Source organism: Ahaetulla prasina, chromosome 4 (genome assembly GCF_028640845.1).
Source record: "Ahaetulla prasina isolate Xishuangbanna chromosome 4, ASM2864084v1, whole genome shotgun sequence".
NCBI classification, from domain to species: Eukaryota; Metazoa; Chordata; class Lepidosauria; order Squamata; family Colubridae; genus Ahaetulla; species Ahaetulla prasina.
Window position 1 is genome coordinate 147,919,985 of NC_080542.1, and position 14,010 is coordinate 147,933,994.

Consider the following 14,010-nt stretch of genomic DNA (forward strand, 5'->3'; position numbering starts at 1 on the left):
TGGGTAGAAGAAAAGTAACTTTTCGCTGGAATATTTCCAAATTTGAGAGTTGACAGAATTGCTGGAACTGCACACGGCCAAAAAAAGGCCAAGATAGAGCCCAGGATTATGCAATGGAAGCTCTGACCTGCTTATATAGATAACTGGTGTAACGTGCCGGGATTTGTGAGTGCAATCGGATGCGATATGCTTTTTGGTTTGATTTCTGGAAAGGCGGAAGAACTGAGAGGGAGACGTGGAAAAACCTCAGGGTGAGCCAGATGGGGAACTTTGGTGGGCTGATAAAAAATTAAAACTGCTAAACTGAGCTCTCTGGGAAGCTAGCCAGTATTTTCCAGATGTTCCACAGATGTTAATTTATCTATACCTCCTTTCCTCTCCTCCCTTCTCTTGCTTCCCTCCCTCCCTCCCTTTCCTTCCCTCCCTCCCTCCCTTTTCTCCCTCTTCCTTCACCCCACAATACCTCCCTCCCTCCCTTTTTTCTCCTTCCTTCCTTCCTTCCTTCCTTCCTTCCTTCCTTCCTTCCTTCCTTTCTTTCTTTCTTTCTTTCTTTCTTTCTTTCTTTCCTATTTATATTTTTATACCGCCCTTCTCCGAAGACTCAGGGCGGTGTACAGCCAGAATAAAACAGTAACACAACGGTTAAAAACAATATATCAATAAAAATCTAATTCAATTTGGCTAAAAGTTAAAAATAATAAGATAAAAATTATAAAAGACCCTATAAAACCCTATAAAACCCCATTAAAATTCCCATTAGGCCAGCCCTGCTTGATGAAATAAGAAAGTCTTGAGCTCCGCATTGTTTGGCTGACGGCACCCTAAGGAGTCCCTCCCTGAGAGAGCGCACAGATCGATGGGAGGCATAAGGTAACAGCAGGCGGTCCCGTAAACATCCCGGTCCCAAGCCATGGAGCGCTTTAAAGGTGGTAACCAACACCTTGAATTGCACCCGGAAGGCTACCGGCAGCCAGTGCAGGCCACGCAGGATAGGTGTTATATGGGAGCTACGAGGGGCTCCCTCAATCCCCCGCGCGGCCGCATTCTGCGCCAGTTGGAGCCTCCTGGTGCTCTTCAAGGGGAGCCCCATGTAGAGACATTGCAGTAGTCCAGGCGGGAGGTAACGAGGGCGTGAGTGACCGTGCATAAAGAATCCCGGTCCAGGAAGGGACGCAACTGGCGAATCAAGCAAACCTGATAAAAGGCCCTCCTGGCGACGGCGGTCAAATGTTCTTCTAAAGACAGCCGTACATCCAGGAGAACGCCTAAGTTGCAAACCAACTCCCTGGGGGCCAACAACTCGCCCCACAGTCAGCGATGAGACCAGCTGACTGTGCCAGGACGCTGGTATCCACGGCCACTCCGTCTTTCTCTCTCTCTCTCTCTCTTTCTTTCTTCTTTCTCTGTGTCTTCGTTTTTTTTATTTTATTATTTATATTTTTATATCGCCCTTCTCCAAAGACTCACGGCAGTGTATAGCCAGAATAAAACAGTAACACAACAGTTAAAAACAATAGATCAATAAAAATTTAATTCAATTTGGCTAAAAGTTAAAAATAATAAGATAAAAATTATAAAAGACCCTATAAAACCCTATAAACCCCATTAAAATTCCCATTAGGCCAGCTCTGCTCGATGAAATAAGAAAGTCTTGAGCTCCGCATTGTTTGGCTGACGGCACCCTAAGGAGTCCCTCCCTGAGAGAGCGCACAGATCGATGGGAGGCATAAGGTAACAGCAGGCGGTCCCGTAAACATCCCGGTCCCAAGCCATGGAGCGCTTTAAAGGTGGTAACCAACACCTTGAACTGCACCCAGAAGACCACCGGCAACCAGTGCAGCCTGCGCAGGAGAGGTGTTACATGGGAGCATCGTGGTGCTCCCTCTATCACCCGCGCAGCCGCATTCTGTACCAGTTGGAGCCTCCTGGTGCTCTTCAAGGGGAGCCCCATGTAGAGACATTGCAGTAGTCCAGGCGGGAGGTAACGAGGGCGTGAGTGACCGTGCATAAAGAATCCCGGTCCAGGAAGGGACGCAACTGGCGAATCAGGCAAACCTGATAAAAGGCCCTCCTGGCGACGGCGGTTATATGTTCTTCTAAAGACAGCCGTACATCCAGGAGAACGCCTAAGTTGCGAATCAACTCCCTGGGGGCCAACGACTCGCCCCCCACAGTCAGCAATGGGACCAACTGACTGTGCCGGGACGCTGGTATCCACGGCCACTCCGTCTTTCTCTCTCTCTCTCTTTCTTTCTTCTTTCTCTATGTCTTAGTTTTTTTTATTTTTTTATTTACATTTATATCCCGCCCTTCTCCGAAGACTCAGGGCAGCTTACAATGTGTAAGGCAATAGTCTCATTCTATTTGTATATTTACAAAGTCAACTTATTGCCCCCCCAACAATCTGGGTCCTCATTTTACCTACCTTATAAAGGATGGAAGGCTGAGTCAACCTTGGGCCGGGCTTGAACCTGCAGTAATTGCAGGCTATTGTGTTCTAATAACAGGCTCCTTACAGCCTGAGCTATTCCGGCCCTTAGTTCTCCCCTTAGTCCTGCAATCCCTTCTTTTCCTCCTTCGTTTCTTCTCTCCCTCCCTCCCACTCCTACCCTCCCTTCTCGCAACTATTCTCATTGGCTTCAGGCAAGTGGGTTGGGGGAGGGAGATTCATTTAACAACTGTAGGGACCTGCTTAACACCTATGGAAATAAAGGTCATAAAATCAGGTACAGCTCCCTTAACAGCCTCCCCCCCTTATTTAGCAATTCTGGTCCCCTATTATTTCTTTTAAGGTTTGCAACAGGGTGCTAGCAGGATTTCTTCTGGGAGGCAGGACATCCAGGGACCGCCAGGTTTAGTCCAAGAACGGGCATGATGCCAACTGAGGGGATGGTTGTAAGGGAGGCATCCTGCAGCACCATGTTTGGATGCCAACAACCTCCCTTCCTGGAGCGCTTTTACTTTTAATTGCCTTGTGATAACACAATCGGTTGGGCTGAGCTGGCGCTTCCCTGATAATCTCAAGGGGAAATCCAGATTGTGTGGCTGTCCGGGCTGGCTGGTACCTCCAGGCGTGGTGCACATGTGTCCTTCCTGGGGTGCTTGGCTGCTTAGAAAGCCCCGCGGACGTAGCCTCGAAGAGGGGAGCAGCCGGAGAAGCATCTGTTCTTGATGCAAGCCAGCTGGGAAGGAGATATGGGAGAGGAAGGAGGAAGATTGTGGGTTCCTTGGTGCTCTCTTGAGCCGGGCGGTTTCCTTGCATATGTTCATGATCTAACCAGGGAACATCATCAGTGCTAGAAGGGAGGGGTTGCAAGGAGAAGGGGGAGGAAGAAGAGGAAGAGGAGGAGGGGTTGCGAGGAGGAGAAGAGGAGGAGGAGGGGAGGAGGAGAGAGAGACGGAAGAAAAGGAAGAGGAGGAAGAGGAGGAGGAGGAGGAAGGGAGAGAGAGATGGAAGAAGAAAAAGGAGAAGGAGAAGAGGAGGAGGAAGAAGGGGACTGGGTTCCTTGGCGTTCTCTGTGCTTCGTTGTTTGCAGATGTTTAATGACCCAGCTGATTAACGTGTCAGTGCTAGAAAGGTGAAGGTTGAAGTACGAAAGAGAAAGTGGAGCCCTCAGAAGCTTCCTGAAGCAATGGGGCACCCCCCACCACCAGGAACCAAGGGATCCCCTGGACACTTGACCAGTAAACTGTCAGTTTTCCATCCACCATGACCGGCTGGGGGATTCTGGGAATTGCAGAGGTTGAAGCAAAGCTGTTCTGGGATCTCAGCTTTGTAAGAAGCTTCCCCCTTCAGAGGGGCAGGAAATGCTGATGCCATCGTTCCTGGGGGTCAAAGGGGGTCCCGAAGGTAATGGGGAGTGGGGGCAGTGAAGCTTGCCTCTTCTGGTCACCATCCTTTGAGGAGCCTCCAGTAGAGGAAACCAAAACCTTTGCCATCCCCGAGGCTACCTCTTTGGAGGGACTGGGGCGCAAGACCCCTCCCCTGCCAAGGTAGCTAATCAGCTGGGAACCATGGGAAGGAGAATCCGGAGGGCGCCAGGTTGGAGAGCGCAGCCCTCTTGTCTGATGCTTTCCTGGGCAAGAGCCTATTCAAGGCACTGCAACTCTGCCACCTGCAGGCCACACTAGGCATTGCATGCAGGCCAGCCCAACCTGCAGGAAAGGACTCACTGTTTTTCACACTTACAACCGCCGCAGTATCGCCCCCTGCTCATGTGATCAAAATTCAGACGCTCGGCAACTGACTCGTATTTATGACGGTTGCAATGTCCCAGGGTCACATGATCCCCTTTTGCAAACTTCCAACCAGCCAAGTCAAGGAGGCAGCTGGATTCACTTAACAACCGTGTTGCTAAGTAAACAACTGCAGAGATTCACTTAACAATGGTGAAAAGAAAGGTCATAAAATGGGGCAAAGTTCACTTAACAATCATCTCACTCAGCAGCAGCAATTTGGGGCTGCATTGCTGTCGTAAGTCGAGGACTACCTGTAATCACACATAACTCCATCAACGTTGAAGGATCAAAGCTTGTTAGAGGAAGGAACTTAGAGGGAGTCTTTGACTTACGACAGAACCCTTCACAGTTGTTAAGTTGTGACAGTCATCAATGGCATCACTCACATGACCAACTTGGTTTTACAACTTTTGCATCGGACATTAAGCACACTGGGCCGCGGTGTGGCTCAGGCTGTAAGATAGCCTGTTATTAAAATAGAATAGAATAGAAGAATAGAATAGAATAGAATTTTATTGGCCAAGTGTGATTGGACACACAAGGAATTTGTCTTGGTGCATATGCTCTCAGTGTACATAAAAGAAAAGATACGTTCATCAAGGTACAACATTTACAACACAATTGATGATCAATATATCAATATAAATCATAAGGATTGCCAGCAACAAGTTATAGTCATACAGTCATAAGTGGAAAGAGATTGGTGATGGGAACTATGAGACGATTAATAGTAGTGCAGATTCAGTAAATAGTCTGACAGTGTTGAGGGAATTATTTGTTTAGCAGAGTGATGGCCTTCGGGAAAAAACTGTTCTTGTGTCTAGTTGTTCCGGTGTGCAGTGCTCTATAGCGTCATTTTGAGGGTAGGAGTTGAAACAGTTTATGTCCAGGATGCGAGGGATCTGCAAATATTTTCACGGCCCTCTTCTTGATTCGTGCAGTATACAGGTCCTCAATGGAAGGCAGGTTGGTAGCAATTGTTTTTTCTGCAGTTCTAATTATCCTCTGAAGTCTGTGTTTTTCTTGTTGGGATGCAGAACCGAACCAGACAGTTATAGAGGTGCAAATGACAGACTCAATCATTCCTCTGTAGGAATTATTACATCTGTAGGAATTATTACAGCTGCCTGCAATTACTGCAGGTTCTAGTCCCACCAGGTCCAAGGTTGACTCAGCCTTCCACCCTTTATAAAGTAGGTAAAATGAGGACCCAGATTGTTGGGGGGGCAATAAGTTGACTTTGTAAATATACAATGAGACTATTGCCTTACACACTGTAAGCCGCCCTGGGTCTTCGGAGAAGGGCGGGATATAAATGTAAATTAAAAAAAAAAAGCGAATTCATAGTTTGAAACAGGGAGGTTCTGCCTACAAATGGAAATAAAGGCCACATTTGGCAAAACCATCATAAAATGTAAAACTACATAGCAAAAACGGCTCTAAGAGTTGTTAACCTAATCCTGTGTAGCTTCTTTTCCAAGAACACCACACTGCTGACCAGAGCATATAAAACATTTGCTAGGCCAATTCTTGATTACAGCTCGCCTGTCTGGAACCCTCACCACATTTCTGATATCAATACAGTTGAGCGTGTCCAGAGGTATTTTACGAGAAGAGTTCTCCACTCCTCTGTAACCAACAAAATACCTTATCCCACCAGACTTGAAATCCTGGGTTTAGAAAACTTGGAACTCCATCGCCTTCGACAGGACCTGAGTTTAACTCATAGAATCATCCATTGTAATGTCCTTCCTGTTAATGACTACTTCAGCTTCAACTGCAATATTACAAGAGCTACCAAGAGATTTAAACTAAATGTCAACCGCTCCAATTTGGATTGCAGAAAATGTGATTTCTGTAACAGAATTGTCTGTGCTTGGAATGCATTACCCGACTCCCTGGTCTCTTCTCATAACCCCAAAAGCTTTAACCAAAAACTGTCTACTGTTGACCTCACCCCATTCCTAAGAGGACTTTAAGGGGCGTGCATAAGAGCACAAACATGCCTACCGTTCCTGTCCTATTGTTTTTTCCCTACATATATATATATGCTTATACTTCCTTGTTTCTCATCATATATGTTTACATATTATATAATCTTTTTGTGTGATGCTTGTGTATATTGTTACGACAAAATTAAATAATAAAAATTAAAAATTAATGGGGCCATGTTGCTGTGTTGCCAACGTGTATTCCCCTCACCCATTGGAAGTTCGAATCCAGGGGATGGGTCCCTCCAGGTAATCCATCGTAACTCTGAATCCGGTCACAAGTCGAGAGGACTGCCTATAGAAACTTTCTTTCCCTTCTTTTGTTTTGATAATAAATATTTATTTATTTTTTATTTATAAAATTTACAGGCCGCCCATCTTACCTCAGCGCTACTCAACTTCCCACGAGGGGGAAAAAAAATCAATTTCTTCCACATTCCTTCATTACCATTTTCTTTAATTTTTTAATTTTTTTTTCATTTTACATAAAAACTTCCGTAAAAATTGGAGAAATTAAAGTGATTTCAAAGCAAGTAAAATCAATCTTATCAACAGACAGCACGGCCTGCCCCAAACGTCGAGGTGGCCTCTTTGCAAATATTTACATGATAACGGATGAAACCTTTGCAGAGAACCATGGGGAAAAAAACCAAAAAACTGGGGGGGAAAAACCCAAAATGGAAGGAAAAAAAACAAACCAACAACCGCTCCTCTTTTTTTTTTTCCTTTTTTGTTTTTTTCCAAAACTATTCTTACAAAGTGTTCCCATGATATCAACAGGTGTTGGGCTGCAAAAAAGAGGCCGGGCCAAACGAAAAGAGGGGAAAAATAATTCAATATATTCACATAAGAATATTATACAGATCTCGGTGGGGGGCAGGGAATGGACTCACACATTGTGTTGCGCATGGAAGCACCGCCCGGTGGTCAGTTTTGGGGTCTGCTTGCAAAGTGAGGTGCTTGTGAGCAAGTGGGGTTGTGCAAACACATTTGAGTGCCCCTGTTTTTGCCACACCGGCCTCCAAATTCGGCTGGGAAAAGAAGACGTTTCTGGAGCCAAAAATCTTGTGTTTTGTGTATTCGGACCCACAACAGTGTGAACTCTGCCCAGGAAAAGCAGAGGGTAAAGTCCCTAAAACCTATATATATACATACATACATACATAAACACATATATACATATATATGTATGTATGCATGTATGTATATGTATATGTATATATATGTATATATCCTTCTACTCCATTTCAGTGTCTTCTTTGGGCTTGTAGACGGTGCCGAATTTCTGCATGTATTTCTTGATGTATTCCTTCGTTTTGTGTTTGACGTTCTCGTTGCATTCAAGGTCTTCAGGAGTTTTGCAATATTTCAGCTCCTTGTTCATCACACCGTGGGTGAGCTGAGAGGAGGGAGAGGGGGAGAGAAGAGACCCCCCCCAGAATATTATATTTGTGGCTCAACTCTGGTGCCCTAAATGCTCTCTGAGCTGAGACATTTCGTGACCCAACTAGGTAACATCATCAGTGCTAGAAGGGAGGGTGGGGTTGAGGAGGAGAAGAGAAATTTCTCCCTCCCTGTTTCCCTATTTCCTTCCTTCCTTCCTTCCTCCCTCCCTCCCTCAGCCTTGGTTCCTTTTACACTAGGGATTATCTTTGTCTTCCTGATTTTGGAGGCAGAATTTGGACCCCCCCCCCTCCCGTGAGCGTAGTGGGGCAGGTACATCTTCCCCACTCAGGAAGGCCACTGAGATGTGTCTCTAAGCTTCTGCATTGCAACCACAAGGTTCTATAAATATCAGAAGGAAGAAAAGAAAGTAGGAAAAGAAGAAAGAAAAAGAAAGAAAGAAAGAAAAATTGAGGGTGGGAGGAAGGAAATAGAAAAAAGAAAAAAGGAAAGAAAGGAAAAAAGGAAGGAAAGAAAGAAGAGAAAGGAAGGAAGAAAGAAAGAAAGAAAAAGAGGAAGAAAGGAAAGAAAAAGGAAGGAAGGAGGAAAAGGGGAAAGAAAGAAGAAAAAAGAAGGAAATAAGAGAAAAAAGGAAGAGAGAGAGAGAAAAAAGAAAGAATGAAAGAAAAGAAAAGAAAAACAAAACAAAAAAGAGAGAAAGAACCTGGGCTTGGGAGTCTGACTCCCTTCACCCATCTATCCCCTGGCAGGGACCTCTAGGCCTGCTTGTCCTGAGAGGCTGACTGCTCACCTTTCGTGCCAGGTGCTTGAAGTCTTCAGTTGTGGTGATACGCCCCACTTTGCAGTCAGGTTTGCGATAGGGGTTCAGGCATTGCACGATAAACTGGGACATCTGGTGGGGGGAGGGGAAGAGAGGCAATATGAGACCCTATACAGGCAGTCCTTGAGTTATGACCGCAATGGAGCTCAAAATTTATGTTCCCAAGTGAAACACATTTGTTTTTTTCCCATTTTATCACCTTGCTTGCTAGAGTTGTAAAGTAAAATCACTTCAGTTGTTAAGTTAGTCACATGATGAGTTCTAGTCCCACCTTAGGGGACTTTGGGCCAGTCACTCTCTTTCGGCCCAGCCCACCTCGCAGGGTTGTTGTTGTGGGGAAAATAGGAGGAGGAAGGTACATTAGGTCCGTTTGCCACCTTCAGTTATTGATAAAAATATTAACAGCAGGATATAAATAAATAAAACAAAAAATAAACAGAAATAAACTAAAAAACAAAAAACAAACCCACCCACCCCCAAAAACCCAAAATATTGAAAATAAAATTGAAAACAAAAACAAATTCACCTCTTTACGGAAGACTTCTTTGCTTTTCTTAGCCAGTTCACTGGAAGTGTCTGCTTCAGCAGTTTTGGGCTTTTTGGAAGACTAGAAAAAAGACCGACAGAAACAGAGAATTATTATAGGGGGGAAAACGGTTATATTTTGCGAGTAAAGAAAGGGCTTCTCCCCGCACAGAGGAAAAGGCAACTGAGAAGCCAGAAATTTTATGATGGTTTTGCTTTGGGAATTTATTTATTATTGATTGATTGATTAAACTTTTTACGCTCCCCTTCTCCCCTGTCAGGTAACTCTGCAGTCAGAGTTACTTCATTACTTATTCTTTTATTTGCATTTTCCATTTTTTTTCCTGCATCTGGTAACAATAACAACTTCAGAGGAAGTGTAACTGGAAGCAAGACACGGGAAGGCTTCTGTGACTCAAAACAAAACATAAGGGCAAATTCAGAGCCACGAAATATTATATTTGTAGTTCAGCTGTGGGGGTCCTGGTTGCTCTCTGAGCTGAGACGTTTCGTGACCCAACTAGGTAACATCATCAGTGTTAGAAGGCGAGCTCTGGGACGGGGGAGGGGGGGGGAAGTTGAGGAGGAAGAGGAAGTTCTGATAATCAGAGGGCTGAAGCTCAATGGCAGGCAGCAGCTGTCCAACCATGGCATCTTTAAGACCAGTGAACTTCAATTCCCAGAATTCCGCCTCCAACCTTACTGGGCTGGGGAATTCTGGGAGTTGAAACCCACCAGTCTTAAAGCTGCCGAAATTGGAGACCCATGGTTTAGAGAGAACCTTTCAGGATTCATCTGAGAAGTTCTGTAATTATATTTTCTTTATGAGGAGATTACTGATAATCCTCAGTTTACGATGGGGCTGCTTAACGGCCGCTCAAAGTTATGACAAAACCTCCCAAGACCTATTTATGACTCGTTTTCCAACACAAACACCTACAATGACTGTATTTTGAGTGCTGAGGCATAGAATGGATTTTCTAAGCCTATCGGGGGGAGCTTCTATTCAACTCACTTTCATGGGGTTTTCATCATACGTTGGTGTGCCAAGATCCATTTCGGCTTCATGCTCCAGGCTGGCATCATCTTCTGGGCTGTCCCAGTTGGGGGGGTCCCATTGGGTTTGCCTGCACAGAGAGGGGTGTCAGTCCTGGATCCCCCCAAAGCAAAACCTCAAACCCACAACACCCCTGGAGACAGGAACAGGCCCTGCCATATGGCAAATGTCCACAGGGCTTCTTTCCGAGCCAGAGGTCAGAGGCCGGTCTTACCTGGTGACTACATGGTAGTAGTAGATCTTGCCCTCAGGATCGCGGGCTGTTTTCCAGTTGGGGGGCAGGACGATGGTTTTGGGCTTGGGAGGAGATGGAGGAGGCAGGTCCAGGAGGTTGTTGGCCACCACCAATTCTGGCTGAAAAGGTGGAAAGGAAGGAAGGAGGAAGGAAGGAAGGAAGGAAGGAAGGAAGGAAGGAAGGAAGGAAGGAAGGAAGGAAGGAAGGGGAAAAGTAAAAAAAGGAAAGGAGAAGGGAAGAGAGAAAAGAGAAAGGGGAGGGGGAGAGGAGAAGGGGAAGGAGAAAAAAAGGGAAAAAGCATAGGATAGGGTAGGAGAGGAGAGGAGAGAAGAAGTGAATCTGCAAATCAATCCTCTTCAAAAACTTCCAATATTTCTAGCCTGTTTTTATACTTACCGTATTTTTCGAAATATAAGACGCCTTCCCCTCGCCCAAAGAGGCTGAAAATTTGGGTGCGTCTTATACTCCAAATGTAGCTTTTTCAAAGCTTTTTTTCAGCCCTAAGGAGGCGCTAGCGAGTGAAGCGATCTGATATGCTGAAGCTGACCAAACTAAGGATATTATCCAGATGAATACCTGGTACGCAAATTTCCCCGCCACCCCCCTATTTTCCTCCCCAAAAACTAAGCTGCGTCTTATACTCTGAAAAATATGGTAAACAGGACAGGATTCTTTTTAGGAATATTTCCCCTGCTGGGAAGTGTAACCTGAAACACCTGCAATAAAGGGAGTGTCCTCGGCCTCGGCCCCTTGAAGTTATGCGGCTGGCTGTGGAATTCTGACAAGTTCAGAAATACGGCTGTAAAAGGCTCCTCATTTAACAACTTACTCATTTAGCACCCATTTGGACTTATCACAGCGCTGAATAAATATCAACGACCCGACTCGATACTTCCATCCATCACAGTGTCTCCAGGGCCCCTTGTGACATTTCCTGATGGTTTCCAATGAGTCAGTGGGGAAGCCAGCCGGAAATCGGAACTTCCTGTCGCGTGAGGTCCTCGTTTAACAGCCCACAAAGTCCTCGCTTAACAACAGCAACTGAGACTGGCGGAAGTTTCCTTCCCAAGGTGGCTTTTCAAACTTATAAGCGGCACAATTTCCAGACCCAATTACCACTGTGAAATGAGGACCCCTCCCACTGAAGAGAGAGGCTTCTGCAAAACGACTTTGTAAGTCTGACAGCGCCACGACATGAAATGAGCAAAAGCTTCCTCCCGTCTCTACCTGTTGGATCGGTGGGGGCTGTCCAGTTGTGACAATAGTGGCGACGGCGGTTGTGGGTTGCACTACCACACTCGGAGGATGGGTGGTGTAAATCTGTTGTCCTTGGATGTACTGAAGACTTGGCTGGGCGTAACTCTACAACAAAAAGGAAGAGCCATTTCCAGGGATTAGTCAGCATACATATTGTCCTCAACTTACAAAAGTTCATTTAGTGACCGTTCAGAGTTACAATGGCCCTGAAAAAAGCAACTTAGGACTGTTTTTCAGAGTTATGACTAATGCAGCATCTCCAGGGCCACATGATCGAAATTCAGACGCTTGGCAACTGACTTGTATTTATGACGGTCGCAGTGTCCCAGGATCACAGGATCCCCTTTTGTGACCACCTGACAAGCAGTCAATGGGGTAAGGTGAATTTGCTTAATGACCACATGACTCACTGACTGGCAGTGATTCATTTAACAACAGTGGTAAAAAAAGGATATAAAATTGGGCACAACTCTCTGAATCCCCCACCTTGCTTAACGATGAAAATTCTGGAAACAATTGTGGTGATAAGCCGAGGACAACCCGTGGATGGTCTCAACAAGTTTTGGGCAGTCCTGCTTTGAGCGTCTCCCCCAAAAGACCGCCCTGATGGAAGACCAATTCTGTCATAACTTCACCATGGCGAGATTACCTGCACGATCGGCGGCGTGGCCTGAGAATAAGGCGAGGTGACTCCGTAGACAGTCGGGCAGGCCTGTCCTTGGTAATAGATGGTGGGCTGAGACTGAGCTGGAGAGTAAGGGGGCTGCACCGTTACGGTCGTCTGGCTGGAGTCCCAGACACCGTAGCTTTGTCCCTGGACTGGACCAGGTGCCGCCACGGGCAAGACAGCCACGCCGGGCTCCTGGTGGACCATGGGGTCACTTGGGGCCACATACTGGGGAGTGGACACCTCCAGGGGTGTTCCTACATGCTGGACCACCGGCACAGGCTGTGAAGTGGCCAGGCTAGGCTCCATGGCATGGCCCACCAGAGTCTGAGAGGGCTCGTACGAGGCTGGTGAGCACATAGATTCCATGCTAGGGGTGGGAAGGAGCACCTTGCCTGCATTGGGGTTGCTGGGGTCCACGTAGGCCTGCATGGGGTAGCCTGGGGGGTACCCCATAAACGGGGGGTGGGAGGCCCCGTAGCCCAGGGAGTCATAGGGCAGGGGGGAAGCCATGCCCAGGCTCTGCAGCTGCTGCTGCTGCTTCTGTGCCTCGCGCTGGGCCACCTCCTGCTCGAAGAGTTTCCGCCGTTCTTCAGTGGATAGCTTGCTGCGGTCCTTCAGCCGTACCTTCTTCTTCGAACTCGTGGCCAGTGTGTCGTAGCTGCAAAGAGAGAGTGAGAGAGAGAGAAAGAGAGAGAGACAGAGAGAGAAAACGGGGCTGAGAGTCCTGGTGCGAGATGGCTGCGTGGGATGAATCAGGTGGGACTAGAACTCCCCAGCACCTAGCCAGCAGTGTAGCCACAAGACCAAACTGCCCTGTTCAAAAGCTTAAACAGCTTGGACTCTGAGACACCATAATTCAGGTAGTCCTTGACTTGCAACAGTTTTGTTTAGTGACCATTCGAAATTACAACAGCACTGAAAAAAGCAACCTACAATTGTTTTTCACACTTACGACTGTTGCAGCGTCCCTGTGGTCATATGATCAGCATTCAGATGCTTGGCAACTGACTCACATTTATGATCTTTGCAATGATCCCCTTTTGTGGCCTTCTGATGAGCAAAGTCAATGGAAAGTCAGATTCACTTAACGACCATGTTGCTAACTTAACAACCACAGTCAGCCACTTGTGACAAGAAAGTCGTAAAATGGGGCAAAACTCACTTTTAATAAAAGTCTCACCCAGCAAGAGAAATTTGAGGCTCAATTGCGGCCGTAAGTTGAAGACTAGCTGTATTTAAGTGTCTTGGCTTAAAAGTTGTTTCGTGATGCCATCCCCCATGGCAACTCTTGGCAGCTCTGGTGTCCAGTGAGGCTGTCAATAACATTTTAAAATCCACGCAGTCTTTGGAAGCGATTAAATAGAATTTTAGGCATTTTTAAATTTTGATTCTTCCCAGCACAAGCATTGATTCCTATTGGGTTCAAACCATTTTATTCCTTTTTTTCAATCTGCTATTTTCAGTATTAAAAAAAAAACTTTACAAGGGTTATTTTATATTTTCTTAGGACGGCTGTTATGAAGCATGGGCAGTATAAGATAAAAAGGTTTTAAAAATGAAGTAAAAAACCCTTTCAACCTGTTTTATATGCACCCGTGCAGATAGTCCTCCAGTTAGGACTGCAATGGATGGTATTTGTTGAGTGAGGCTGTCGCAGGCATACTTCACTTAATGAGTGCAAAGTGGCTGTCTGTTGCAGTCGTTAAGCGAGGCGCCTTTGTGATCACCTCGCTCAGGATCGCTGCGTTGGCCCTCCTATTAAACAAACAGTCCTAACTTTGAGCATTGCCTGCCAAATCCCTTCGTTCAGCA

The 14,010-nt window shown here is 46.2% G+C and overlaps 1 protein-coding gene across 1 annotated transcript in view; it reads right to left on the minus strand.

The window, feature by feature from the left end:
• Positions 1–6,670: 6,670 nt before the first annotated feature.
• Positions 6,671–14,010, minus strand: part of SETD2 (SET domain containing 2, histone lysine methyltransferase) — a 67,592-nt gene continuing 60,252 nt past the window's right edge. The window contains exons 16-22 of the mRNA XM_058179916.1: positions 12,178–12,856; positions 11,499–11,633; positions 10,251–10,390; positions 9,995–10,106; positions 8,981–9,061; positions 8,425–8,526; positions 6,671–7,629 (exon numbers count right to left, since the gene is read on the minus strand). Coding sequence (XP_058035899.1) covers positions 7,468–7,629; positions 8,425–8,526; positions 8,981–9,061; positions 9,995–10,106; positions 10,251–10,390; positions 11,499–11,633; positions 12,178–12,856 — 1,411 coding nt within the window. The 3' untranslated portion in view covers positions 6,671–7,467. The remainder of the gene's footprint in view (positions 7,630–8,424; positions 8,527–8,980; positions 9,062–9,994; positions 10,107–10,250; positions 10,391–11,498; positions 11,634–12,177; positions 12,857–14,010) is intronic.